This window comes from Arvicola amphibius, chromosome 2 (assembly GCF_903992535.2).
Source record: "Arvicola amphibius chromosome 2, mArvAmp1.2, whole genome shotgun sequence".
In the NCBI taxonomy this organism is placed as follows: domain Eukaryota; kingdom Metazoa; phylum Chordata; class Mammalia; order Rodentia; family Cricetidae; genus Arvicola; species Arvicola amphibius.
In genome coordinates this window covers 107,193,861-107,219,841 of record NC_052048.2, presented here as the reverse complement: position 1 = coordinate 107,219,841, position 25,981 = coordinate 107,193,861, and the positions used below count along the sequence as shown (strand labels likewise).

Below are 25,981 nucleotides of genomic sequence, written 5' to 3'. Positions count from 1 at the left end.
AAAATATTAAAAAACTAAAAAGGAAGCCTGGCATGATGCACACAACTCTAAAATGCCAGCACTTGGGAGGCAGAAGCAGGCAGATTTCTGAGTTCAAGGCCAGCCTGGTCTACAGAGTGAGTTCAGGACAGCCAGGTTTTACAGAGAAATCCTGTCTCAAGAAAAAAAAACCCAGAAACAAACAAATATCAAAAAAGAAGGACTGGACAAACACCTCAATGGTTAAGAGCACTGTCTGCTTTTCCAGAGGACCCAGGGATCGATTCCCAGCATCCACATGGAAGCTCACAACTATCTGTAACTCCAGTCCCAAGGGATCTGTTTCCTTCTTCTGGCTCCTAAAAGCACTGCATGCAGGAGATACACAGAGATACACGTAGACACAAGACAGCCATACACATAAAATAATAATAATGGGGAAAACCAAAAACTTAAAAAAAAGGAGGCCCAGTGGCTCAGAACTGTCCGTAACTCCAGCTCCAGGTAGCTAATGGGCCTGGCCTCTGCAGGCACTAGCAGTCACATCTATATATTCACACGCAATATTTTCATATCATCAAAAATAATAAAATAGGCTGGGCGATGGTGGCGCACGCCTTTAATCCCAGCACTCGGGAGGCAGAGGCAGGAGGATCTCTGTGAGTTCAAGGCCAGCCTGGTCCACAAGAGCTAGTTCCAGGACAGATTCTAAAACTACAGCAAAACCCTGTCTCAAAAAACCAAAAAAGAAATAAAATAAATAAATAAGATGAAGCCTGAAAATGAAGATTAGTGGTCGAGTGCTTGCCTAACATGTAGGATGACAAAACACAAAGAGAAAGAAAGAAACAACTTGACGAAAGAAACTTAAAAAAACAAGAAGAGGGCTGGGACGGATCTAGTGGAACAGCATTAGCAGAGTGTGCAGGGGCCAAGGTGCCATCCCCAGTTCTCTAAAAAAGGAAAACCTAACATGAAAAAGGAGGAGGGTTGTGAGGCCACATTACTGCCTGACTCTGTGACTCTGTGACTTTGGGATACTTACTTCATCCCTGAGGGTCTTGGATCCCCCATTCCTAATGTGAGGTAAATGAATAACTGAGACTATCCCTACCAAGGCTCTAAGTATGACATAATTTGGTCACACAAAGAATCTGGCATGTAGGAATCACCAAAGAGGTGCTTGGAAGTTCTTGGGACCCAGAGTTTTTTTTTTGGGGGGGGGGTCAACCAAGGAGATGAAGGGAAAGTATTCCCCAGCCACGCCAGATTCCTTAAACATGCCAGGCTCCTTTCCTTCAATAGGCCTTTGCACTTACTGCTCCCACCACGCGGTGGGCATTTTCCACCATTCATTTCATGCTCTACCTCAAATACCACTCCCTCAGGAGGCTTTCCCCAGGTCTCCCGGGCATGATCCTGGCACTCTGGTTAAGAGCCGCATAGCCTCCATCATCACCTCTCTCTTAGGACATCTGTCCACTTGTTGTCCATTTATCTTCCCTTCTAGGACACCAACCCTGGGAGGAAAGGAACTCTTGCCTCTTTGTCATGATTAGTTTCTCCAGCACCCAGAACAGAAACTGGCACTCAGCAGGTGCTCCGTATTTAATGAATAAATAACGATTTGTGAGGTAGGGACAGTGTACAGGGCAGAGCAAGGCAGAGACAGGGGTGACAGGCATCTCTAACGCCCCAGTTTCTACCTCACCACTAGAGGGCACAAGCTGTTTTGGCCCAGGGCTCAGGAGCTACACTCCATCAAGACTACACGGAGCTGAGTGAGCTACACTGATGGGAACAGGTTGCCCCTGAGGAACAAGTGGGCTTTGGGCCAAGAGCTCAAGGTGCTGGTACGGGTATTAGAATACAATTGTTTTCTAGCTCAGAAGGAGGGAGCCAGGCCACTCCAAGTATGTATCTAGTTCCTCTGGGCAACTGTGATATAGTCATGGGCTCCCAAAGGAATTTGTTTTCATAAGAGCAAAATAAAAAACAAAGCGCAGCACCAGGAGAAGGCTCTGGACATCAAGCAGAATTCGAATCCCAACCCTTGCGGAGTAGGGTGACCGGGCTCTCTCTGAGCCTTGGGGACTAAGCGGGATGCTTCCTTAGGGCCACAGAGCCCTCTTACCAGAAATGCCACTGCGGCCATCCAGAATGTCTCGTGGTCCTTCCTTGGTGATAGGCAGGTAATGAGTAGATCGAAAAATATCACCTTCCCCCTCAGCAGCCTCAGCCCCACCCTCGATGTCCTCTCTCGGAGCTGGGCCAGGCAGTCTCTCTGGGCCTCGAGGACGATCTGGGGCAGCCAGGCCACCTGCCAGTAACCCCTCCATGGGTGGTAGCCGCTGATCTTCACTCAGTACCTGGCAGATTCAGCGGGACATTGTGGCCCTGGGGACAAAGAAAGAGAAGGCCTTAGGAAAAGCAAGAAAGGAATTCTGTCTCAGTTTCCCCCTCCCTCAACACCCCAGTCCTTACCTTCGAGACCTATTGCCTCAGTTTATCTCTAGTTGAAGTGAGGGGGTAAATGGTGTTGAGGCCCTTTTGCATGTATCATAACCCCATCACCTCCACTGTTAGCATGCTTCACCATACCACACCTTTCTCTTCTCCCAGCTTCTTTGCAGCCTTCATTTACCTCACTTACACATGCACTCAGTCACCCCAGTCTTCCCTCTTTAATCCTTCTACCTCCCCCTAGTCCTCCCTTCGCTCACTTACAGCTTCACCTTTCCAGCTGCTTCCTGGCTTTCCTGGACCTGCACAACCTATGACCATGCCTCCAGTTTCCAGGAGCCCAGCCACTTCCACACTCCCAGCTCCTGAATGCACTGTCTCAAATGCCCCTATCTTTGCCCTGACACTTTTCTCACTTCTGTTCCCCCTTGTCAATTATCCCTATACTTTCCCCACACTCGGACCCTTCTTGTAAGGTTATCCAGAGTTAACCCCTTAACCTCTTCACAGCCTCAAGTGACCCCACCATTAACCCTTTCCCTTCTCCTCAGCATGATCTCTCATGCATACCAAGCCTGGGCTCCTCCACCCTGCCACCTTCCAATAATATTGGTTGCATCCTCCACCGATATTGGTTGCTCTGGCTCGAGGATGAAAGAGACCGATGGGGTTCCTGTTTCAGAAATAAGGACCCTGGGGGGAAAGGGGGCCGGCTGTCCTCTCCACCTATAAATACCTTCAAGGTAGAGCAGAAAGTGAAGGGCAGGAATGAGGCGCTCTCCCGAGGGAGATGGTGGTGAGGCCGGGCCCAGGCAACCGGGGCGGGGCCGGGTCTCCAGGCCTGGTAGCAGGCGTTGCCCTCGGGGTCTGGGTGCTCCCGGGGGTCCTATACAAGGTGGGTTGACAGTCTTGGCAGGAGGGGTCCCTGTCCAGGCCTAGAGAAAGCACCTGCGGGTGCCCACTGGGGTAGGCACTGCCGGCGGGGATCGGGTAGGACCGCAACTTCGGAGCACTTTGGCAGCTTGGGGAGGGGGCTCCGGCCCGGATGGTCGTTCCCCACCCTAGACCCGCAAGGGTCGCAGAGGTAGGGGTGGCGCTGCGCGGACGCACCCCGCGGGGGACCCAGGGTCCCGGGAATGCGCCCTTCGCCCGTGCACCTCGGGGCGGGAGACCCCGCGGGACGAGTCGAGGAAGGGGGGGAGACACCTGCCTCGAGACCCCCGCCCCTCCCCCACCTGTACGGCCCCGCCCCCGACCAGGCCCCGCCCCTGCAGGCCCCGCCCCGCCCCCCGCCTCAGGGGGTCCCGCCCGGCCGGGCCCGGCCCAGGCCTCCCCCTCCCCGCTCGCTCCAGCTCCGCTCCGCCCGCGAGCTTCCCAGGCTGGGTCTGGCCTCACCCGGTAGGCGTCGCCGCCGGCTGGGAACTCCCCTCCTTCGTGCGGCCGTCGCTGCCGCTACAGCTGCAGCGGCTCTTGGTGCTGGTGCCACGGCCTCCGCAGCTGCCGCCGCCGCCGCCGCCTCCACCGCTCGGGGGACATTGTCCCTTTAAATCGCTCCCCCCGCAGCCCCGCCCCCCCGGCGCGCCGCCGTGACCTCAGCGCGACAGCCCCGCCGCGCCGCCATGATGAGGAGGTCTGCCCCCCCCTTGTGCCACTCCGGGGGGGGTGTCCAACGGGCGCGCCGCCATATTGGGAGTGGCCAAGCAGGTCACCCTTAAAGAGTCCTCAGGACCTGAGCGTGTAGGGAGGGCCTCTGTTACCATAACAACATCTTGTCCTCCTGCACCCCACTGGTTCTTCCTACACTAGGTTTGTTAGTAACACCAGAGGAGTGGGAAGGAAACATAAGTTTTCCCTTGGGTCATTCTTAGATCATTGAGGACCCCACCCAGACAGTCTTTAGCTTCCAGTCTCTTCTAACCACATGGTGCCTGGTCTTTCTTCATTGTTTACATTGGGCTTCAACATCTCCAAGACCCTAGAACTACTTTATGTCTGTCTCGAAGGATAAGCTCTCCTTCACCTAGTCTTCAAGATCTCAGACACCCGAGTAGCTCATATATACACATCACAAGCTGGTTGTGTTCTCTCAACAATCACCACTTGTCCACCTGTTTATCCACATGCTCAATCTATCAACCACTCAACAACTCAATAATCAAATCACCTATCCATCCATCCAAAAATGCACTTAACCTATCCACCCATATCTCATGTACCAGCCCATTGCTTCAGCAACCAAATATCTCTTCATTCATATAATAAAGGGATTCAACAATCCTACCAGCATCCACCCATACAATCATCCTTCGATTGTGTACTTATCTTCTCCAAGAGAAGAAGACAGGAGTTCGTGTCTATATACTTTATTGTTTTCCCATGGCTCATTTGGGAGTCCCCTGAAACCTCAATAAATGTGTGTGTGTGTGTGTGTGTGTGTGTGTGTGTGTACATTTGATTACTCATTTAGTTCAAGTATTAATTTCCTATTACGAGTCAGTCTTCTCTAAGTAGACCTACCTATTATGATTAGTGACCTGCCTTACACATCTACCAGGTCAAACATTCAGTGAATGCTAACCTAGTCATCTGCCTACTGTTTCATTTGTCTTACCCTTTTATCCGTGAGTCAAATGCCTGCCCATTTACTCAACCAGCCACAGAACTGAACTGTATTCTGCCCTTACACTCCCTTCCTTCATTTGCCTCCATGCTTAGATTGTGATTTGGAATCTAGAAAGATTCTACCACTTGTGGGGCCTGAGATACTGATAGAGGATGAGGAGGGTGGAAGATCTGTGCTTCACTGAAAAGCACACACTTCCCATAATAGTGATTAATACCTTTTATTGAATACCTTTAACTAGAAGTTGTGCACTCTGTAGAGAATTTTGGATACATTTCACAGATGAGAGAATGAAATCTCCTAGAGTAATGGCCTAGGTCACAGCAATGGTGAGAGTCTGCTTATTACTTCCATCTTTAGGAGGCTTCAAACCAGGTAAGAATTTGGGAGAGATGGAGAACTAGGAATGATCTCTGATTAATCATTTGTAGGGGCAGAATTTTACTGAGATGAAGATTTACTGGACAACCTCACAGTATCCCACTCTGCCTCCACTAATGCCCGTGAAGGGCTGAGGCTCTCTTGGCTTCCAGACCATGTGGAGTGGAATGAGAAACTCAGGTGCCCGTTGACAGCTCAGCCCCATTGACACATGGTGTTTTGAGAGGCAGGGGCTGGCTCCGGGACCCTGGTGTCCTTGAAAGAAGCTGTAGGCTGTGGAGGGTATCCCTCAGTTGGTTCTGAGTACATTCCATCTCAGTCAGGCGGTGCTCCTGGGAAGGTAGTGGAAGTAGGTTTGCAGTTGAGGTGGGGGTGTTCACCAAACAGACTCCCCACTCCCTTCCAATCTCAGGCAAGAATCTCACCAGACTTTTCAGCCTGTGGCTTCCATTGCTTGGAAGACTACTCTCAGAATCCAACTTTGAGATCCTGTGGGGGGTCAGAGGCAAGACAGGGGGAAGGTCAAAAGCTGAGAAAATCCCTTCCATCTTGGATGGACAGCCAAGAATCCATCCGGATAGTTGTTGGGGCTTGGAGTGGAGTTGGGGTTTGTTCAGATTAGAGAGCAGAGTGTGTCGGAAGCAGGGTCTGGCTCAGAGCTAAGATGCAAAGACTAGCCATGTGGTGCAGTCCTGTAACTGCAGCACTCAGGGGATAAGGCAAGAGGACTAAGAGTTTGTGGTTAGCTTGGGCTAAATCTTGCTTCACAGAAGGAAAAAAAATAAAACGGAGGGAGACAAAAAGATAGAAGGATTAATCAATCACCATTTGAAGGCGGAGACTGACCAATGGGTGGGAAGGGCCCAGACGGTCCAATCGGGTTAAGAGGAACTGGTTGAAGGTAAGTAAAAGCACCAGTCAAAGACAGGTGTGAGAGAGGGTGCTGGGGCCTGGGCTGGTGACATGGAGGTTGCTCATCTACAGGTTGGAGCTTTTAGAAGCTGGGGCCAGGGCGGTGGGGAAGGACTTTCTGGATGAGATTTGGGCGGCCCTGACGAAGAGGCAGGGACTCACCCAGCACCCAGTCTGGAGTCCAGATCCTGCAGTTGACAGCGCAGCTGCTCCTGCTGCTCCGTCAAGGCCTGGATGTGGGTACTAAGCGACTCCACAAGACGGGACAGAGCTTTCTGTTCCTCGCGGAGTGCAGCCACCTCGCACTGTAACTCTGCCAGCTGTGGGGAAGATAGGAGCTGTAATCTGACCTATCCTCAGGTCCCTTCCTCATTTTGTCACCTTTCTACTCTGATAGAGAACTTGTAGGGCCCCCGGGGGCGGGGGGAGAGGGAAGAGAGTCTCATAGTCAATTAGACGAGTACTAAGGTCCTTTCTTAGTTCCATTTCTATCCGCGGCCTGCCCCACACCCAGGCTAGGATTTGGGCGGGATGTCACCTTGCCCACCGGTCGATGCGTTCCCAAAGCTTGGTATCGGTCCCCAGGCTGATCCAGCTGGCGCTGCCATGGCACCGACGGCTTTCGAGGCAGTGAGGCAGAAGCTCCAGTCCAGGCCCGTCCGCATGGCACAGGGCCAGTGCCTAGTGACTCTTTGAGTCTTGGCCTGGGACCTGCAGAAGGGCGGCGGCGGGCAGGCCGTCTGGCAGGGACGCTCTGTGTGCGCTGCACCTGCCGCGGCCGCTGCTGGGACCTTTCCTCATCTGGCCGCCGATGGGCCCAGCTCCCTGCCCCTTGAAAGCTGCGCAGAGATTGGCTCTTGGAAATGAGAGGGGTGTGCTTGGGGAGGTCTCGAGGTGGCAGAAAACCGGGTTTCTCCCCTGAAGAGAAGCTGGAGGTGGGATGTGGAAGTTCAGACCCTAAATTGATCCCGGAATTGACGCTACCCTAGCCTAAAACCAGAAATAACCCCATTTTTTACATCTGTATAACTATCTTTTAGGACCACACTTTGACCTATGACTTTGCTGAGAAACTATCCTTAACTTGTGACTTCCATCCCAATCTATTCTTTTCTCCCTCTCTAGCTTTGGCTCTGACTTCTGACCTTGACCTGACCCTTTCCGTCACATTGATCCCAGCCCTACCCTAACATCTACCTCTGCTCACAAGGATTTCTACTTTCTTCCCAATTGACCCCATCTTCTCTCCAACCTTGGACCTTGAACTTGCTCTGTTCTTGCTTTGTGATAACAAATGATCTCTAACCTGTTACCCCATGACTAGCCCTATTTGTCCTAAGCCCTAAGCTTGATCTTCGCTCCTCCTGACCTTTGTAGTATCTTGTCTCCAAGATTTGACCCCATCCACAACCTCTGACTCATGGCCTTCACCTCCCCCGCCCCAGGGCTACTTTCCCTGACCCTGGAGGTGACTCTTTCCTGATCTCTGACAGGACTCTGTCCCAATCTTGAACTCTATCTGAGTCTGTGAAGATTTACTCTTTGACCACCTAGTGAGCCAGTCCGGTCTGTCTTCTTACCTTATGACTTCCACAGCCTCTGACCTCTGATCCCAACATGATTCTGCTCCTGGCATTATTCATCTTAACATAGGAACCCCTTTTGCCACCCACGAGAACCTAGGCCAGACTTGGGGTTACCTGGAATGAACCTTGGTGGGGATCTGGGGAAGACGCATTGGCACAGACACTGGTACAGGTCGGCCCTCTTCTATGGCTCGAAGTATGGTGGGCAGTGGTTCTAAGCTATCTTGGGTTGTCTGTTAAGGCATACAAGGAAGACACTCTGTGAACTCTCTGGCACCAACGCTTCCCAGCCTTCTTGCCTTTCTACCCTACATCTAGGGTTTTGGGATTCAGGCCACACCTGGTCAAGTTCAGCAAAGATTGTGCAGAGCTGGACATGAAGAACTGCCAACTGGAGGGCCAGGTCTCCACTGCCCTGGTAGCCACTGGGTGTGGCATTTGCATCCACCACGGCCACCTGGTCCAAGAAGTGTTGCATGGCTGGTCCATGATCTTCCAGGAAGCTATTCATAAAGGCCATGTAGGCTTCCTTCTCACCGAACCTGCGTTGGAGCCAAACTGGTTGAGTCATGACAGACACTTGCCAACTCCCTACTCCCTTGTCCCGTCATCACCCTCACATTCTCCCAGCACCTACGGAGCACGGTTGGCAAGATTCTGGATGACCTTGGCGATGAGTGTAAGGGTTCGGGCTGGGCCTGGGGCCGGGTGCTCTGGTGCCAGGCCAAAGAGACTGGGTGCCAAGATAGCAGGGCATAGGAGCCTTAGGAAGAGGGAGGCACACACCAGTCGGGGGCCCAGTGCTTCAGAGCCACGTGCTTGGCATGCTTCTCTCCAGCTTGAGAACACAGTGCCCAGCTCTGCTGGGAACCAACTGGGGCAGAGGAAGCAATGGTTAGAGGAAGGGGATAGAGAGGCATAAAGGTCATGCATGATCAAAGTTATAAGTCCAGAGGTCTGGTGTATAGAAAACATTACATGGCTTGTCTATGATCTATGATTCATGAAGCCTGTGTGCGTATTCTTTTCATTGGACCTATTGTTTGGGTTGCAGGGATGGGGCTATCTGGAACAATAGTACTTGTGGCTTGGGCCCCAGAGGCTCAGAACTTATAGCGTAAGTGTGGCAACCTCTGAAGTTTATATTCTTAGATTTGGGCAGATAAGATCACGTGGGAACAGTGGTCCTGAGTTTGGGGTAGAGTTATAATTCCACATGAGAGTAAGGTGCCTGAGTATAATATGATTTAAGATGAGGCAAAGTTACAATGTTGCCTGGGATCATAAGTCATAGGAGGCATGCAAGTTATCCTAGGGTCAGAAGCTGAAGGACTGGATGCTCATGTTTCCTATAATCAGTTTCATGAGATTTGGAATACAGGGTCTCTTAAGGTCAGGGGTTGTGGGATTAGGATAATGCATCATCTGAAATTAAAATCTTATGTTGACCAAGGTTAAGCAGTCAGAATCATTTGTGGTTAAAAGCAAAAGAAATGGGTCCTTAGGTTACTTGGGGTTAGGTTAAGTATGGCATGAGTGTAGGGTTTTCCAGATACAACAAACAAAACCAGGGCAGCTATATTTGACTTCATATAAACATATGTCAAATATGGAATCAAATTTAACTGAGTGCCCAGCGTTTTGTTGGTTGGCCAGGGCAGCACAGAGGCTGAGAGGCAGGGCTGGACTCGGTTGCCGGGTCAATGGTTCTCACTTGTAAGAGTTGATGATGGCTTCAAAAACCTCCTCACAGCTGTTTCGGAGTCTAGCTTGGTGCTTGGACAGCTCTGGTGGACGGCACTTGCTGGGGTCCACTTCACAGTCCTCGGTGGAGGCACAGAGACGCTGCACAACTTCCCCTGTGGTCCAGAGCAGACAGTCTAAGGTCATGAGCCCAGACGCATCACACCCAGCCTCCAACCCTATCTCCAACTTACTGTGGAAGCACCTAACATCTTGGGGGAATAGCAAGGCTCCACTCCCACCCAATATTCTAGCACCCCCAAGGCACCACTCACTCCCAGAAGACAGGTCACTAGGGGCCTCCTGAACCCCTGGCACCAATCCCTCTCTCAGCTTACCCAGGGTCTCCTGGAGGTACTCCTGTGCCACCAGTTTCATGTACTCATCAATGGCCTTGGTGGCTAAGGTATTTTCTCGGAATAGCAGTGCTTCTCGGCCTCCACAGCGCGCCAGCTCTGCGGTGCCTAGGTCTGTCACTAACGCCTGTGGAGGACAGGGATCAAACATTGAATGAAAGTGGGAATCCCAACCATTGACCCAGCTTTCATACCTAGGCACAGGTGTTGTGCCTTCCTGCTGATATTCAGGCACAGCTTTTAGATGAAGCCACAGCCTCCACCTCTCACAACAGAAATGGAGCCTAGTAGCATTAGAGGCTCACCTCTTGCCCCTTCCCTTTCGCTGAAGTTCAGCCTTACCCCCTCTCAGGTGAAGTTCAGGGTCTACCTCTCACAATTCAAGTTAAAGCCTCATCCTTAACAGCTAAAATTCCAGACCAGCCTCAAGTAGTCAAAATTCAGGAGTCGTCCTGAGGGTGTAGGTCCCGCCCCTCACGATGCCCTGCCCTGATGGACACTGTATAGGCCCTTCCTTCGCAGCACAACTCAGAAAGTGCTATCTGTCTGCTCTGGGACCACCTATCTGCTCCTCACCTGAGCCCGGCCAGTGGCCCGTAGCACGCGCACCATGGCTGCTGCCAGCTCCTCCTTGGCCTGAGCAGACAGCGCGGACTCCAGCGCCTCACACAGGCGCGCATAGTGGAAGGTGAGGAACTCGGCCAATTCCTTGTAGCGTTCCGACGGCAGCACGCGTAGACGTCGCACCCTTATTCGCGCCCTTAGAGCTGCGCCGGCTGGCACCCCTAGCACCGGAAACCAGCGCTCCAGGCCCGCTGCGGGCGCTCGGGGGATGCTCGCCTCGTCCAGCTCCAGCGCTACCCTGCCCACGGCTGCACCTGCCGGGCCTGCTCCGCGTAGCCGCAGTGACAGGCGACGAGCTGGTGGCAGTGCTTCGAAGTGGAAGCGCTCAGCCCAGAAGAGCTGACCTGGGCCAGCCCGCGGAGCTGTGCGTGCCAGTAGCGCCCCGTCCAGCCACAGCTCCGCACGCACTCCGGGTGCCGCTGCTCGGGGCAGCCCCTTGGCCTCGTGCACCCAAATGGTCAGCCACGTCTCTTGCCTCTCCACATTGTCCTGCGTGCGGGAGTGGGGTATAAGTTGTGTTTCGGAGGTGTCTGGGCTCCAAGACGCGCACTGAGACTACACGTTGCACACCGCGATCCGGAGCCTTGCCCGCAGTGAAATCGCAGGACCTCTTAGCGAAGAGGCTGGGGCCACGATTGTCTGGGAAATGCTAAGCAAAACACATCTAGCTTCAGGGAGTGTCGCACACATCGGGGCTTAGATATAAAAGGAGTAGGCCCGGCGTAAGGACTTGGCGACTACTTAGTAGGCTGACTTGGGGAGCAAATAGATCCAGAATTGGATGCGGGAGCAAGTCTGACATTCATGGGACTGGTGGTTGCACAGGTGTGAACTAGGTGGGTGTGTGTACAAGAGGGTTTGGGGAAAAGTGCTTTGGGTGGCATGTAAGGGGGTGGCTGGCTTGTGAGAGGACTTTTTGTGTCCATCCCTTCCCCCTCAATGACCTGGCTGGGCTGAAACTGCCGACGAAGGTCCTCGATCCAACGGTCTCTCTCAGCGCTGGAGCGACAATAGAAACAGCGGCTCCCGCCAGTCCAGGTTACCTATTGGGTACGGGATTCAAGGATTTAAAAGAGGCTAACGTGGAGCCAAGAGTTTAGTAAAGGCGAAGGTACATTCCTCATTTACCTGGAAGCAGTATGGCTCCCCCAGGAGGCTAGAATGCAGTGGCCAGACTCGCACATTCTTCTCAGCACCCAGGTCCAGCTCAGAGAGTGTGGCCAGTGATTCCCTGGAACCCAGAGCACTGGGGGGTCTGGAGCCAGGGAAGGGGAACAAGTGGTCATTCCTTGCTCACTCAGACCTTTCTAATCCCTAGCCACCCTAGCTGCTGTCCCTTTCGGGCTCTTAGCATTTGACCTGCTATTTCCTTCCCTCTGTGGCTTAATTTCCATGCATTCTTTGGAGCGCCCAGATCCAGGGTGTTCAGATAGCATCTATTCCAGAGACCACTCCCACCCTTCAACCAAGAGATGAGAAAATGCCTGGGATCTATATGTCTCCAAGTCCACCTGGTATGAGACAGAATAGAAAGAACACAGAACACGGGAGGCGTGGGGTGAAGGTGAGGATAAGGAACCCAGAGGCGAAGACTGACATAACATTGAGCCTCAAGCCCTCCACTTTCCCAGAGACTTACCCATCTCGAGGGCCGTGGGCTCCCAGCTCCGACCTGACTCTTTTCTTCTCCTTCAGCCTCTTGAGTAAACCCTAAGTGGGAAGAGAGGTATGTGAGCCAAGTAGAACCCTGTACTCTCTCCTCAGCTCTGTCCTCTCAGAGTGTTCTTCAGGTTCTGCTAGTCTTGAAGGACCCAGCACATGACCAGGTTGCACTAATATCTGTAATCAGCAGATGACGCTTATATTTATGCTTTACAATACTGGGGATCGAACTCAGGGCTTCATGAGGAGCAAATGCTCTCAAAACAAGAGCTATCTTCATGCAACCCCCCTGCCCAACAGCTTGTATTTCTTTCCCTTCCCTTTCCTTCCCTACCTCCCCCTTTCTTCCTTCTTTCTTTAGTCATGCCTTTTGAGTTAGTATCCAAGAAAGCCAGCATGTACAACAACAAAGGTCAGCAACCATCTGCATGGTAAAAGGGGGCAAGGGCTGCTGAAAAAGCCCAGAGTGCCAGGAAAGGCATGTGCAGGCTTTTGTTCAAAATCCAAAAAATGATAGAAGGAAGAAAAATGAAAAGTTATACTTTTTGAGTTAGAACTTAGTAAAATAGGCAGGCTTCCCTTTCTTACATTTACAATATTTTTCATGTGTCCTTGTGTATGATATGCATGTGTGCATGTATGCACATGTGTATGTGGAGTCCTGAGGCTGAATCAAGGATCTTCCTCAAAGTCAGGCATGGCGGCGCATGCCTTTAGTCCCAGCACTAGGGAGGTAGAGGCAGGAGAATCTCTATCAGTTTGATGCCAGCCTGGTCTACAAAGCGAGTTCCAGGACAGTCAGGCTGGAACACATAGAAACCCTGTCTCAAAAAGAAAAACAAAGAATTCTTCCTAAGGCACTCTTCACCAGGAGGCAGGGTCTCTCACTGCACCCAGAACTCAGTGATTTGGTAGCTTGTTCTGGGGATTCCTTGTTTCCACCTTCCGAGTACCAGACTTACAGGCAGGCTGCCATGCTCACCTAGCAATTGATGGGTGAAGAGGATCCAAATTCTGGTCCTCATGTTTGCCTGGCAGGGCTCCCCAACCCCAGCAGCTTGCATCTCTAAAACACCAGCCACTCATTTTCCTGAACTCTCTATAGACTCTTGGTAAAATAGAGAAGGAACAGGGTGTGGTGGCTCACATCTATAATCCCAGCACTTAGGATGCTGATGCAGGAGACTTTCTGAGAATCAGAGGCCAGCATCAGCTACAAACCAAGTTACAGAAAATTCTGAACTACAGTATAAGACTGTTTTAAAAATATAAAACCCAGTGGGCAGTGATAGTTCCTGCCTTTAATCCCAGCACTTGGGAGGCAGAGGCAAGTGATTGTCTGAGTTTGAGGTCAGTCTGATCTACAGAATGAATTCCGGGACAGCCAGGACTGTTACACAGAGAAACCCTGTTTCAAAAAACCAAATAAATATATAACCTGGGTCTGGCATGGTGGTGTACACCATTAATCTCAGGACTCAGGAGGCAGAAGTAGTTGGAGCTCTGTGAATTCAAGGCCAGTGTGATCTACATAGTAAGTTCCAGTACAGCAAGGGCTACATAGAGAGACCCTGTCTATAAAACAAACAAACAAACAAAAACTCCACAGACCCCCAAATATATATCATAAAAAGGAGGAATTTTCTCATTAGATTTATTCAACCAAGAACAGATGCAGATGGTCAGAACTGGCCAGTGACCAACCCATGATCCCTTTTTTCCCTGGTCCTCCATGCTCAGGACTGTAATTCTTTCTACTCAGGAGGCAGAGGTAAGAAGATCACAAAATTTAAAACAGTAGTCATTTGGTGTGTGTATGTGAATGTTTATTTTTTAGGCAGTCTGTCTCAAGCAACCCTGTCTCTGTCTCTGTGTACTGGGATTACAGGTATGCACTACCACACCTGGCCCTAATATCTATACTGGGTCTCCAGATTTAGTTAGATGGTACAGCTTGTGTGAGACCCAGGTCTGGGAGACCTTGCTCACCCTGGCCACTCCCCACCCTGTCACACTGGCTGCCATACCCGAACATTGTGGACCTGGTTGGAACCAGTGGCTTCAGGCTCAGTTTTTCCAGCAGTGCGATCTGTGGGCAGTCAGAGGTAGGAGGTTAAGGGAGGAAGCATAGTAGTAGCCTATGAGTCGTTTTGAAAAGCTCCCAGCTCTGCAGCCTCCCCAGTCTCCCCAATTTACCTGGGTCCCTGAGGTTTCCCATGGACGCCTGCATGCTGCTCTCTGAGCTGGCGCTTCCCATTCGCATTTGGCGAGGACCCTGTCCTCCCATAGAAGTTGGTGGTCAGAAAGAGGCAACGGATGAAGCTCACATTTCTGGTGTTTACCTCTCTGCCACTGCCTCTGCCCAGTTTCCTCCCCTCTCCTTCCTCTTTCTTACCTCTTCCTCACCAAGAAGCACCAGCCTTCCTTCGAGCAGGGTGAAACCCCCAATGTCCCAAACTGGCATGTCAGGAGTGGGAGGCTCAGGGATTTGTGCAACAGGATCCGGGGTTGTTTCTAACTCCAGCTCTGGCTCTGGGGAGAGGAGGGAATGCTGGTTATAGAGCCTCCCCTTTCTCCCTCTGACCTTCTATGCGTGTAGAAAAGGTGCATTGTGCAGCAACCATGTCACTGGGTGCCACTGGGCCGATCTCTACCTCTGTGGGGCTTGTTCTCACTAGCCCTAGAAGTGGACACAGCCCAGCGGCTCTGTGTCCAGTACCATGTGTTTACCACTTTACACGCCTTCTCTTGCCCAGTCCTTCAAAAGTCATTTAAAGGGCATTAGAACTGAGGCCCAGAGAGGTTGAGTGGCCTACCCAGAATCACACAGCTGTCGAGTGGTCAAGCCAGGCTTCTAACACAACCACCCTTCTCTTAACCAAGACAGTGGGCAAGGCTGAGACTCAGGACACCCCTGTAATGCTAGGACCTGAATTGTGAGGATGATGAGTTTCAGGCCATTTTGTGCTACTGACTGAGATCTTATTCTAAAAGGGAAGAAGGAAGAAAGAGAATATGAGAATGAGGGGGTACAAACCTTGGCCTCTTACATAAATAACTAATCTGGGACCAGCAAGGTGGCCCAACAGGTAAGGGTGGCAGCCATGCAGGCCTGATGTGAATTCAATCCCTGGAACCCATGGAAAAATGGAAGGAGAGCACCAATTCTACAGAGCTATCCTCTGACTTCCACATGCACTGATGAGAAAACTTCTCTAAGGTGAAAAGTCTTCAATTTGAGAAAGGTAGAGAAAAAGCAAAAATGAACTGTATGGGAATTTTCTTTCTTGGGCAGGTGGCGCTGGTGCAGAGTGGGCCAGGGAAGACTCCCCTCCCCACCCGAAAGAGGGCATCTGCACTAGATTTTAAACTGAAATTTCAATTTCACCCAGCCAAGCTGGAAGAGAAGGAAGCAGGAGTGTCTGAACAAAGGCTGGCAGATGGAGAAGAGCCAGGGAAATAAAAGGAAGGGCAAGAAAGGCTGGAGGGAAGGTGTTGGCAACCGGTTAGGAACTAGCATTTGTTTGTGGTACTGAGGACCGAGCCCTGGGCTTGGCTTATACTAAGCACGTTCCCCCATCACTCAGTTCCCAATCGTGGGAGTAGTAGTAGTGAGCCACGGGAGAGAAAGCGCTAAGAAGGAGCAGGGCTGCTTGGTAGAAAGCTCTGTCTGGACCTATGTAGTGGGTAACTAGGTACTGGACCCTGTAGGGCCTCAAAGAATGATTCTACAGGGCTGGGAGCTTAGCTCAGGAGCAGAGCCCTCGCCTTTCATGTGTGAGTCCCTAAACTGGAGAAAAAAAAGAGAAATAGCTGGGTATGATGGTGTACACCTTCAATATCATCAAATGGGAGGCAGAGACCGGCAGATCTCTGTGAGTCTGAGGCCAGTCAGATCTGCATAGCAAGAATCTGTCTCAGAAAAAAAAATCCCTACAATATGAAGCCATTTTTCTACACATAATACTATATGCTGATTGCCTTTTAAGATGCTTGTTTAGTTTGTGTTTGTACACACTCACTTGCCATCACACAAGTGCAGGCCAGAGGACAGCCTGAGTTTGTTTATTTATACAGGGAGTAGAAGTGTACACCATGCGTCCTGCAGAGGTCAAAGGAAAACCTTCCGGAGTCCTTTCTCTCCTCCCACCCCGTGGCTCTCTGGGCTTACCACCAGGAGCCTTTTCTTGCCAGACCCTCATTTGTTTTGAGATAGAGTCTTGTTATCTAGTTTAGATCAATTATCTTCCTGCCCCTGTCTTCCAAGTGCTGGGATTATAGGTGTGCGTTGCTATATCTACCTCTGAAATGAACTAAAGGAGTTTCAAAGATTTCTAGGAAAGAGCTGAATTAACCTTGTGCTTCCAGGAAACAAAGACTGAATCTTCTCACTTTATTTTCTACCCGGCTTCACCACTAGGGGTAATACAACTTTTTTTCTTTCTTTCTCTCTTTCTTGGCAATGGGTATAAAACCCACAATCCCACAGCTTCTCCCATGTTAAGCAAGTGCTCTACCACTGAGCCACATCCACAGCCTTAACTCTTTCTTACGAATGGATGTCTTGTACTGCATTCCTAGGTTCTAATCTTCATGGTCTCCTCTGTCTCCCAGTTTTCTCATTTGTCATCTTCACATTTACCTCCCCCACCACCACCACCCCACTCTGTGAACTCTGCAGGGCAGGGAGTAACATCTGCTTTGCCCACAGCTGTCCTCGGTGCCCTCAGTTAGGGACTAGAATGAATTCGATGATCAAAACACTTCTGCTTGGGCCAGCATGACGGCTCAGATAGGTAAAGGTGTTTGCCACCAAGGGTGGCATCTGACTTTGATCCCCCAGGCCCTACTTGATGGCGGGAGAGAAGTGACTCCTGAAAGCTGTCATTTGACCACTTTGACCCCACAACATAAATTAATACATGCAGGTTCTTCTCTGACCTCAACGTAGGTGCTGTGATAAGGGAGATGGGCTATACCTACACATACAAAATACATGAAATATATATTCATATATATACATGAATATATATATATATATGAATATATGAAATATATATGAATAAAGGCAGGGATGGGGAGTTTCAGATTCAAGGAAACAAAGTAAGACATAGGCTATGAGGCAGCTGAGATCCAGTTAATCCAATCAATGGTTTGGTCAATTGGATAAAGGAGACAACCATCGGGGCCAAGAGCCATTGAACATCCGGATGGCACTAAGGTGCGTCTGTTCAATGGCCTCTTCTCAGGCTAAACCCAGCTGCTTACAGGTCTTGCTAGTCTCCCTCACCCCAGTTTAGGGAGAAAGAGAGATGAGGGTTGCTGGGGGCCCCAGCCGCTTCCTCCTGGGCTTTCATACTCCCCACAACTTCCTGTGTCTAGAGGGCTGATGTTAGGTTGACAGACAAACACCCAGGCATCCGGCCACCCAGCCTGGCCCCAACCCGGGTAGAGGGGAGAACGTACCTGGGGCCTTGGGATTTGATGTAGCCTCCGGCGGTGCCACGTTCTTGTGCCTCCCCCAGAGGGTCTTGGTAAGCCGGAGGCGATTGGACCGTGACACCTTAGGGGGTGCAGAGAGGACCCGACGAAATAGAGATCGAGGGGCTGGCTGGCTGCTCACCATCGGTTCCTGATGGCTTAGGGTCCTTCCCCAACCCGCGAAGCGGCCCCAGTGGAACCCTCCAGCAGCCTTCTCCCCTCCGCCTCCAGTGTGCCAGCGGTAGGATGCCAGTGGAGAGGGTGGCGCGGGCTGCGTTTGGACCGCTTCACTCGGCAGCGGTGGGTCCATGGCGGAGTCTTTGCTGCGAGACCAGAAGGTGACAGTTCTGCGCATTGTTTGCCCACATTCTGTCTTCATCTTGCCTGGTCTCTTTTCAGGTTTGCCTCCAAGGAACACTTTTGAGGGTGTCACACGTACACCGTCCCTTACCTTGATTTCCTGGCCAGTCCCAAAATCAGCAGCCGTCTGCACTGTGCTTAGCTTCCTTCCTCGGAACCTAGCTCCACGTGACCCTGCCTGTCTCTTCCCCCCCTCTCTTTACAGTCAGGCTAGGAGGGCATGATGGGGGCAGGATGTGGAGGTGGGAGGGGTGGCAGTGCTGGCTTCTGGCGAGAAAGACAGGGCGGTAGGATGTACTTCTCTCTTTGAGCTTCAGTTAGTTGCTTTCTGTGAAATGGGCGCATGCTAGATAAAGGATACAGGGACCCCTGGAAATCTGCTGCTGGCCAGCGTGTGGGAGGAGTCACCTGTGTAGGGACACTGCCAAGATTTTATTGGAATAGGTTTTGTGTATGCATGTTTGTATGTATGCATGCATGTATGTATGTATTTTTTATTTGGGAGGTGGGTTTAATGAAACAGGGTTTCTCTGTCTAACAGCTCTGCTTTTCTGGTCTCAAACTCACAGAGATCTGCCTGCCTCTGCCTCTTGCATGCTGAAATTAAAGGCATGCACCACGGCCCTTCATCTTGGAATGGATTTTAAAAGAAGAATCAACATGTATTATTATTGTGCGTGGATGCCACAGTGGTGGTCAGAGGACAACCATATGGAGTTAGTTCTCTCCTTCTACATTTAAGTGAGCTCCCAGGATGGAGTTCTGGTTTCCAGGCCTATATGGCAAGTGTCATTACTCCCTGGGCCGTTTTCCACCCTCCTCCACCTTAGGGGTGAAACCTAGGGCGGGAGGATGCAAGGCCTATGTTCTATCACTGAACCACACACCTGTCTTTTTTGTTTTTTATTGCACAGACTGGGCCTTGAACTCACTGCATGTGTACCCCAGGCTGGCCTTTGACTCTTGGTCCTTGAGTCTAAAGACTTGGCTGGACAGCCCCCCACCACAGTGTTAGGGTAGAACCAAAGTCCAAGCGTGTTCAGCAACGGCCATATCTCTAGTCCTGATCCTCCCAGCATGATTGTCTAGGTCTTCTCTGACCCAGCTTTTCTCCTGCTAGGAAGACATCCAATAGACATGCCCACCAACACTGCAACTAATAACTCCAAATAACCCGGGCGTTCACTGATGGCAGAACGAACACCCGGTGGCATCTCCATACCAAAGAGTGTCACATAGCCAAGGAAATGAGTAAGTTCTTGAACTAATGACGTCAGAAGAATCACGGTGCTGAATGAAAACAAAAGCTAAAGCGTATATGCTGGGTGAGTCCATTCATGTAGAGTTCTAAGTCTTGCGAGGCAGGAGGTTTTCCATGAGTTCAACAGCAGCCAGGGCTGTGTTGCAAGACCCTGCTTCAAATAATAAAAAGAAAAGACAAAGAAAAAAATGAAGTAAAAAGTTCAGAACCAAGCAAATGAAGATACTGCAAGTCAGGGAATTGGGGCCGGAGGGACGGTTCAGTAGTGAAATGTGTGCACTGCCCTTGCAGAGGACCAAAACCTGTGCAGTTCCTAGACCCTGTGACCCCTGTGACAGTTAACAACTGCCTGTAACTCCTGCTCAAGGGATCACACGCCTCCTTGGGCATCGGTACCCATTTATGAGCACAAGTAACACACACACACACACACACACACACATCAGTTAAAAATAGTAAAAATAAATCTCTTTAAAGAGTCAGGGAATCAGTTTCATTCAGAGGGGCTAGTGACTGAGTAAGGACATAAAAGAGACTTTTGGACGATGGCTTCCTTTTTTCTGTTTTGTTTGAGTTGGGTGTCTATTGTATCCTATGCTGGCCTTGAACTTGGTATGTAGATAAGGCTGGTTTTAAATTTTTGATCCTCCTGCCCCTGCCTCCCAAGTGCTGGGGTTAATAGTTGTGTACTAGATATCCAGCATGTTTTATTTGTTTGTTTGGTTTCATTTGAATTATTTCCCCACTTGAGCCTAGGGTTTCATTTATGTTAGACAAATGCTTTGTCAACTGATCTTTATTTTTAGCTTGAATGTTTTTCTTTCCACAGAGTCTCCTATGTAGCCCAGGCTGGTCTTGAACCTTTGATCTTCCTGCTTTAGTGTCCTGAATGCTGGGATTAATTACCATGATAAATATTAAAATGCACCCCCACCTTGTGTGTATTGTGTGTGTCTGCGTCTCTGTGTGTACATGTGTGTCTGTGTGTGTGCATGCGTCTCTCTCTCTGTGTGCATGTGTGTCTGTGTGTGCATGTGTTTGTGTGTGCATGTGTGTGTCTGTATATGTATCTCTCTGTGTATGTATGAAGATGTGTGTGTGTGTGTGTGTGTGTGTGCGAGCGCGTGTGAGGGTCTCCAGAGAGGCCAGATACATTGGATTATTCTGGCGCTGTAGTCACAGCTGTTTATTAGCTGCCTGACAGTGCTGAGAACTAAACTTGGGTTTAGGAGCATGTCCTCTTAACCACTGAGCCATTTCTCCAGCTCCTGTCCCACATTTACTTTTAAAAGCAAGTGAAATTCATACAACATGAATTTACCATTCTCTGTTTGTGAGTTTCAGTGCTGGTGACATGGGTATGTTCTGTTGTGAAATTCTTGTGAATTTTGGTGCACTATCTAGTCAGCATCTTTGATGTTTTCTTAATTATTTTATTTATTTATTTATTTATTTTTTGGTTTTTCGAGACAGAGTTTCTCTGTGGCTTTGGAGCCTGTCCTGGAACTAGCTCTTGTAGACCAGGCTGGCCTCGAACTCACAGAGATCCGTCTGCCTCTGCCTCCCGAGTGCTGGGATTAAAGGTGTGCGCCACCACCGCCCGGCTGTTTTCTTAATTATTTACTTGAAAAAGAGGTTGGGCCCTCACGATAGCTCGGTGAATAAAAGGTGCTTTCCTGGGACCCTCATGGTAGAAGGAGCTAGCCAACGCTCACAAGTTGTCCTCTGACCCCTCCGTTCTTCTGCATGACACGTGCCCATGTGTACACATGCACAGACAAAATAAATAAAATGCAATAAATATTTAACAAAAAAGAAATGGGCAAATGTTCTGGCAATAGTGAGTCAGCAGTGTTCTGACCCAGGTTGGAGTGTTGGCCACCCTCTTTCTCACTGTGACCTCAGACAAGTCATTTCCTCTCTCTGAGCTTCCTTATTTGTAAAGGATGATGGTATCGGTCTCAAAAAGCTCACATTCAAGGCTGGAGAGATGACTCTGAGGTTAAGCAGGAAATGGTATGGCATGGGTAGCTCACAGCCACCTGTATGTCCAGCTCCACATGACCTGAAGCTTCAGGTCTAGCTTTTGAGTGTACTTACACTCAGTGCTACAAGTGCACATATCTGTACACAGATACACGCAATTAATTTTTTTAAGACAGGATTTCTCTGTGTAACAGCACTGGCTGTCCTGGAACCAGCTCTGTAGACCAGGCTGGCCTCAAAGTCACAGAGATCTGCTTGCCTCTGCCTCCTGAGTGCTGGGATTAAAAGCATGTGCCATCACCACCCAGCTAAAAAGTTTTTTAAAGCTCACATTTGACAAATGTTTCGTGAGTGCTGACTGTGTGCTAGATGGGGTGGGGGGAGAGAATAAATAAAAGTGATTTCTGTCCTCCTGCTACTCACAGTCTGGGGAGGGGGACAGGTCCTGAATTCAGTGGATGTTATGAATTTGTGTAGAAGACTGAGGGGGATATACTGGATGAAGGATGACCAGTTGAGCAGAAATGCCACTCTTCCCAGGCTGGAAAAAATCAGGGAAGGCTTCTCTAGGGAGGTAACCTTTGCAAGCTGAAGCATGAGAAGAAAGCAGAAGATTGTACCAAGTAGAAGGTACACTTTGGACGAAGACAAGGATATCAAGAATCCATGGGACAACACACGCATGTCATCCTAGGACTGGTTAGGTGCAACCAGGAAGATTGCATGCCATGAATTGGAAGCCAGCCTGGGCTACATAGTGCACTCTGTGTGTGGGGAGTTGGCTTCATGGAGTGGGAAGAATAAGGATGGCTCTGTGGTCATATAGTGTTGGCAATCACTAGGTGCCCAGGCTCTGAGGTCTCACACTTGGATTAATGCTCTCCTTTACTGTGCCTGTCCTGAAACTCTTGCTTTGAAAAAGGGACATTGTGGTAAGGTGATGGTGAACACCTTTAGTCCCAGCACTTGGGAGGAAGAGGCAGATGGATCTCTGTGAATTTAAGGCCAGCCTGGTCTACAGAGCGAGTTCCAGGACAGCCAGGGCTACACAGAGAAACCCTGTCTTTAAAAAGATTATTCTTATGTATATGAGAGCTTTTGTTTGTTGCCTTCACGTGTGCATGAGTATCACATGTGTGCCTGCTGCCCATGGAGGTCAAAAGAGGGCATTGAATCCCCTGGGATCAGAGACAGTTTCAGACAGTTGTGAAACACTGTGTGGGTCCTGGCAACTGAACTCTGAACGAGCAGTAAGTACTCTTAAACACTGAGTTATGGCTCTAGCTCTTATTTACACGTATTTTTGTGATAAGGTCTCATGTATTCCCAGGCTGGTCGGGAATTTGCTATACATCTGAGGCTGACCATGCACTCCTGATTCTTATGCTTTCTGTCCTGAGCCTTGGAATTACAGGTGTACAGCATCATGCCTAGTTCCTGCAGTGTGGATGGAAAAGGAATGCAGGCCCTCTATAACTGGGCTGCACCCTCAGCTCTGTTTTTATCTTATTTATCTATTTATTTTGATTTTTTTCTAGACTGGGTTTCTCTAACTCTAAAGGAATGCAGGCCCTCTATAACTGGGCTGCACCCTCAGCTCTGTTTTTATCTTATTTATCTATTTATTTTGATTTTTTTCTAGTCTGGGTTTCTCTAACTCTGGCTTGTCCAGAACTTGAACTTGTTATATAGGTCAGGCTAGCCTAAAATCTACCTGTCTCTGATTCTGAAATGCTGGGTTTAAAGGCATTGTGCTGATTCCTATTTTTTTTAAAGTTTAAGTTAATTAATTTTTGAGATAGGGTCTTGTAATGAGGAGACGAGCAGGCCTGCTTTTCATCCCGCCCGGCTCCCGCATGGCTAGCTTTACACCCGAAATAACAACACACAAATTGTATTCTTTTAAATACTGCTTGGCCCATTAGCTCTAGCCTCTTACTGGCTAACTCTCACCTCTTGATTAACCTATATTTAGTAATCTGTGTAGCACCACGAGGTGGTGGCTTACTGGGAGATTCTATCCTGTATCCATCTCAGAGAGGAGAGTCATGGCGACTGCATCATGGTGGTTGCCTCACTTCCCTTCTTCCCAGCATCCTGTTCTGTCTACTCCACCCACCTATCTTCTGACCTATCAGGCCAAGCAGTTTTTTTTTTATTAATTAACCAATGAAACAGCAGACAGATAGAAACATTCCTACATCAGGGTCTCACTAGCCCTAGCTGCACTGGAACTTGCTGTATAGACTAGGCTGGCTTCAAACTCACAGAGCAATGCCTACCTCCGACTCCCAAAAGCTGAAAGTAAAAGTGTGTGCTCCCTTACTCAGCCATATTTTTATTAAAATGATAATTCAAAAGGTGCAATGTGACGTTATGGAGTATTCCTACAATGGAGAATGACTGAATCAAACTGGGAGGCTTTTTATTTGCAGTGCTGGAACTGGAACTCTGGGCCTCAAATATGCTAAGCAGACATTGACCTCTGAAATGTACCCTCTGACAGCCAACAATTGTCCTGTAGAGCCAGACATTTCTGTTCTCCTTTGTGCCTACTTTGGACAGGTCCACCTCATTCAGGCAACTCACTGTGTACAGGAGCTATTCCATGTTCTGCCAAACTGGGGCGTGGCATTCATTCACGGAGGTCAGACGAGGATGCTGTCAAGTGTTCTGCTCTATACTCTCTGCCTTTTTTCCTTGAGACAGGATTGCTCACCAGGCTTGGATCTTGGCTGTCACAGAAAGCCTCACCAATCTTCCTGTACAGCACTGGGGTTACGGGAGCATTTGGAAGCACGCAGTTTTTTATATGAGTAGTGGGGATTCGACCTCAGATCCTTAGGCTTATCTGCTGAGGTATCTCCAGAATTCTCCAGTTTTATTATTTTGCTGCAAACCCAGCCTGCTCCCAACATTTTCTTTTCTTACTTTCTCCTTCATTTTTTCTAGTACTGGAGATGAAACACAGGGCCCTCAATATACTGTGAAGCACTGTGTCCCTGAGCTACAGTCTCAGGCTTCAATTTTGTTGCAGATTTTTTTCTTTAGGACATGGGGTTCAATCTGTACTCCCAATGTGTCATTGAGTTAATACTCCCTGAGAGGGATCCTCTATCATTGACCCAGAATCTCTGTCTCCTAGACTCAGGGATGGCAGTAAAGGTTATGTTCGATGCTGTCTTCCTGTAAAACTGCGTTCTGATGGTCTGTGGTGGGAGTCTGCTTGTTGTTGTTGTTGTTGTTGTTCTGTTTTTGGAGACAGGGTCTCACTGTGTAGCCCTGACTGCTCTGGAATTCACTTTGAAGACCAGGCTGGCCTCGAGCTCACAGAGATCTGCCTGCCTCTGACTAACAAGTGCTAGGATTAGGATTAAAGGCATATGCCACCACCATGAGGTGGAAACCTACTCCCCCCCCCAAGATTTATTTATTTATTGTTACAGTGTTCAGTCTGCATGTATAGCTGCACAGCAGAAGAGGGCATTAGATCTCATTAGAGTTGGTTGTGAGCCACCATGTGGTTGCTGGGAATTAAACTCAGTCCCTCTTTTAACTGCTGAGCCATCTCTCCAGCCCCCAGAAACCTGTTTTTTTTAAAACACTGCTTTCCCTGGTTACTTTTCTTCCAGGCTTCAATTTCTCATCCCACAACAGGAAGTTCTAGGGTTGCCTCCAATTCATCATTTTATACTAAAATTCATTTATTTGTTTTTGTTTTCTTGATTCTGTGGTAGAGGTTAGAACCTTGGTGGGAAACAAAATACAGTGGTTCATTTTCAATACAAAAGTCCCTTAAATGGGCTTTGAGTTCAGATAAGTAAGAGGCATTGGGTTCCTTTTCCTAATAGCTTGTGCCTTTTTGTTTGACCTTTGAGCTAACCTTTTCAAACCAAAGGTTATCTTGGGATTGGCAATACAGGCAGCTTGCTACATTATGACTAAGGCTGTACACTGAAAAAAGGGGAAATAGAATCTAGAATGAATAGAATCATAAAAAAAGACTGAAGGGGCATGGTCGATCAGCAGTTATGATTAGCCAGACTAGCTTTAATATATAATATTCAGCTTTAATAAAGGAAAGAAAAGGGAACTTACAAAAGCCAAAGTTCCAGCGAGGAACACAGGAAAACAAAGAGAAGGCGGGCCTCACACCTGCAAGATTTTATAAGTAAATTTTAGCCTAAGGGGGACATGCCTTACAAACAAGGTGATTGGCTTGGCTTTCCCTTCAAAAGACAGTTTTCCCCCTAATGGAACATGCTTGCCATTTTTGTTGGCATTTGACTTTGCAAGGTTGTAAAATAAACTGCCTTCATTTTTATTCTAACTCTCTAGCACTCATTGTTATAATAGCTTCAAAGCAATCCTCCTTCCTCAAGCTACCAAATTACGGATGCAAGCTCCCACACAAAGTTTTATTTATTTTGTCATGCTGGAGTCAGGATCAAGAGCCTTGGCTGGGCAGTGGTGGTGCACGCACTCAGAAGGCTGTGTCAGGGAGTTCTCTGTGAGTTCAAAGCCAGCTTTGTCTACAGAGTGAGTTCCAGAAAAGCCAGGGACA

General features: G+C 49.3%; 2 protein-coding genes across 15 annotated transcripts in view; both read right to left on the bottom strand.

Moving 5' to 3' along the window:
- Wiz (WIZ zinc finger) overlaps positions 1-3,973 on the bottom strand; it is a 28,007-nt gene extending 24,034 nt beyond the window's left edge. For 6 of the 11 annotated variants that reach the window (XM_038318801.1, XM_038318802.2, XM_038318805.2 and 3 more), the window contains exon 1: positions 2,114-2,179. Coding sequence is in view for 5 of the 11 variants with exons in the window: in XM_038318806.2 (XP_038174734.1) it covers positions 2,114-2,318 (205 nt within the window). In the remaining 6 variants the exon portion in view is untranslated. Of the gene's footprint in view, positions 1-2,113; positions 2,377-3,012; positions 3,088-3,178; positions 3,676-3,837 lie in introns of those variants that run through there. The other 5 variants (XM_038318806.2, XM_042054476.1, XM_038318807.2 and 2 more) reach the window with 5 other exon arrangements.
- Positions 3,974-4,789: 816 nt separating this feature from the next.
- Positions 4,790-25,953, bottom strand: Rasal3 (RAS protein activator like 3). Of its 4 annotated transcripts, XM_038318818.1 has the most exons (19): positions 25,516-25,953; positions 18,262-19,582; positions 17,796-18,133; positions 14,725-14,861; positions 14,526-14,604; positions 14,357-14,418; positions 12,307-12,377; positions 11,796-11,922; positions 11,612-11,710; positions 10,620-11,156; positions 10,026-10,170; positions 9,659-9,803; positions 8,582-8,818; positions 8,285-8,486; positions 8,059-8,177; positions 6,897-7,287; positions 6,521-6,678; positions 5,872-5,935; positions 4,790-5,778 (listed from the first exon to the last, which is right to left on the bottom strand). In XM_038318818.1, the coding sequence occupies exons 3-19, from the start codon at positions 18,118-18,120 to the stop codon at positions 5,623-5,625; spliced, it is 3,054 nt and encodes a 1,017-aa protein (XP_038174746.1). In that variant the 5' UTR covers positions 18,121-18,133; positions 18,262-19,582; positions 25,516-25,953; the 3' UTR covers positions 4,790-5,622. The 4 variants fall into 4 exon arrangements, with proteins under 4 accessions (XP_038174746.1, XP_038174744.1, XP_038174743.1 ...); XM_038318816.1 differs by having other exon boundaries at positions 17,796-19,585; XM_038318815.1 differs by having other exon boundaries at positions 17,796-19,582.
- Positions 25,954-25,981: the final 28 nt, after the last annotated feature.

Excerpts from the sequence above, each read along its gene's own strand:
- Rasal3 (XM_038318816.1), bottom strand. The coding sequence starts at position 18,189 with ATGAAGACAGAATGTGGGCAAACAATGCGCAGAACTGTCACCTTCTGG. Across the intron at positions 11,923-12,306 it reads GCCCACGGCCCTCGAGATGG|ACCCCCCAGTGCTCTGGGTT; the intron begins GTAAGTCTCTGG and ends CCCTGGCTCCAG. Across the intron at positions 5,779-5,871 it reads GCCACAGGCTGAAAAGTCTG|GAGCACCGCCTGACTGAGAT; the intron begins GTGAGATTCTTG and ends CTACCTTCCCAG.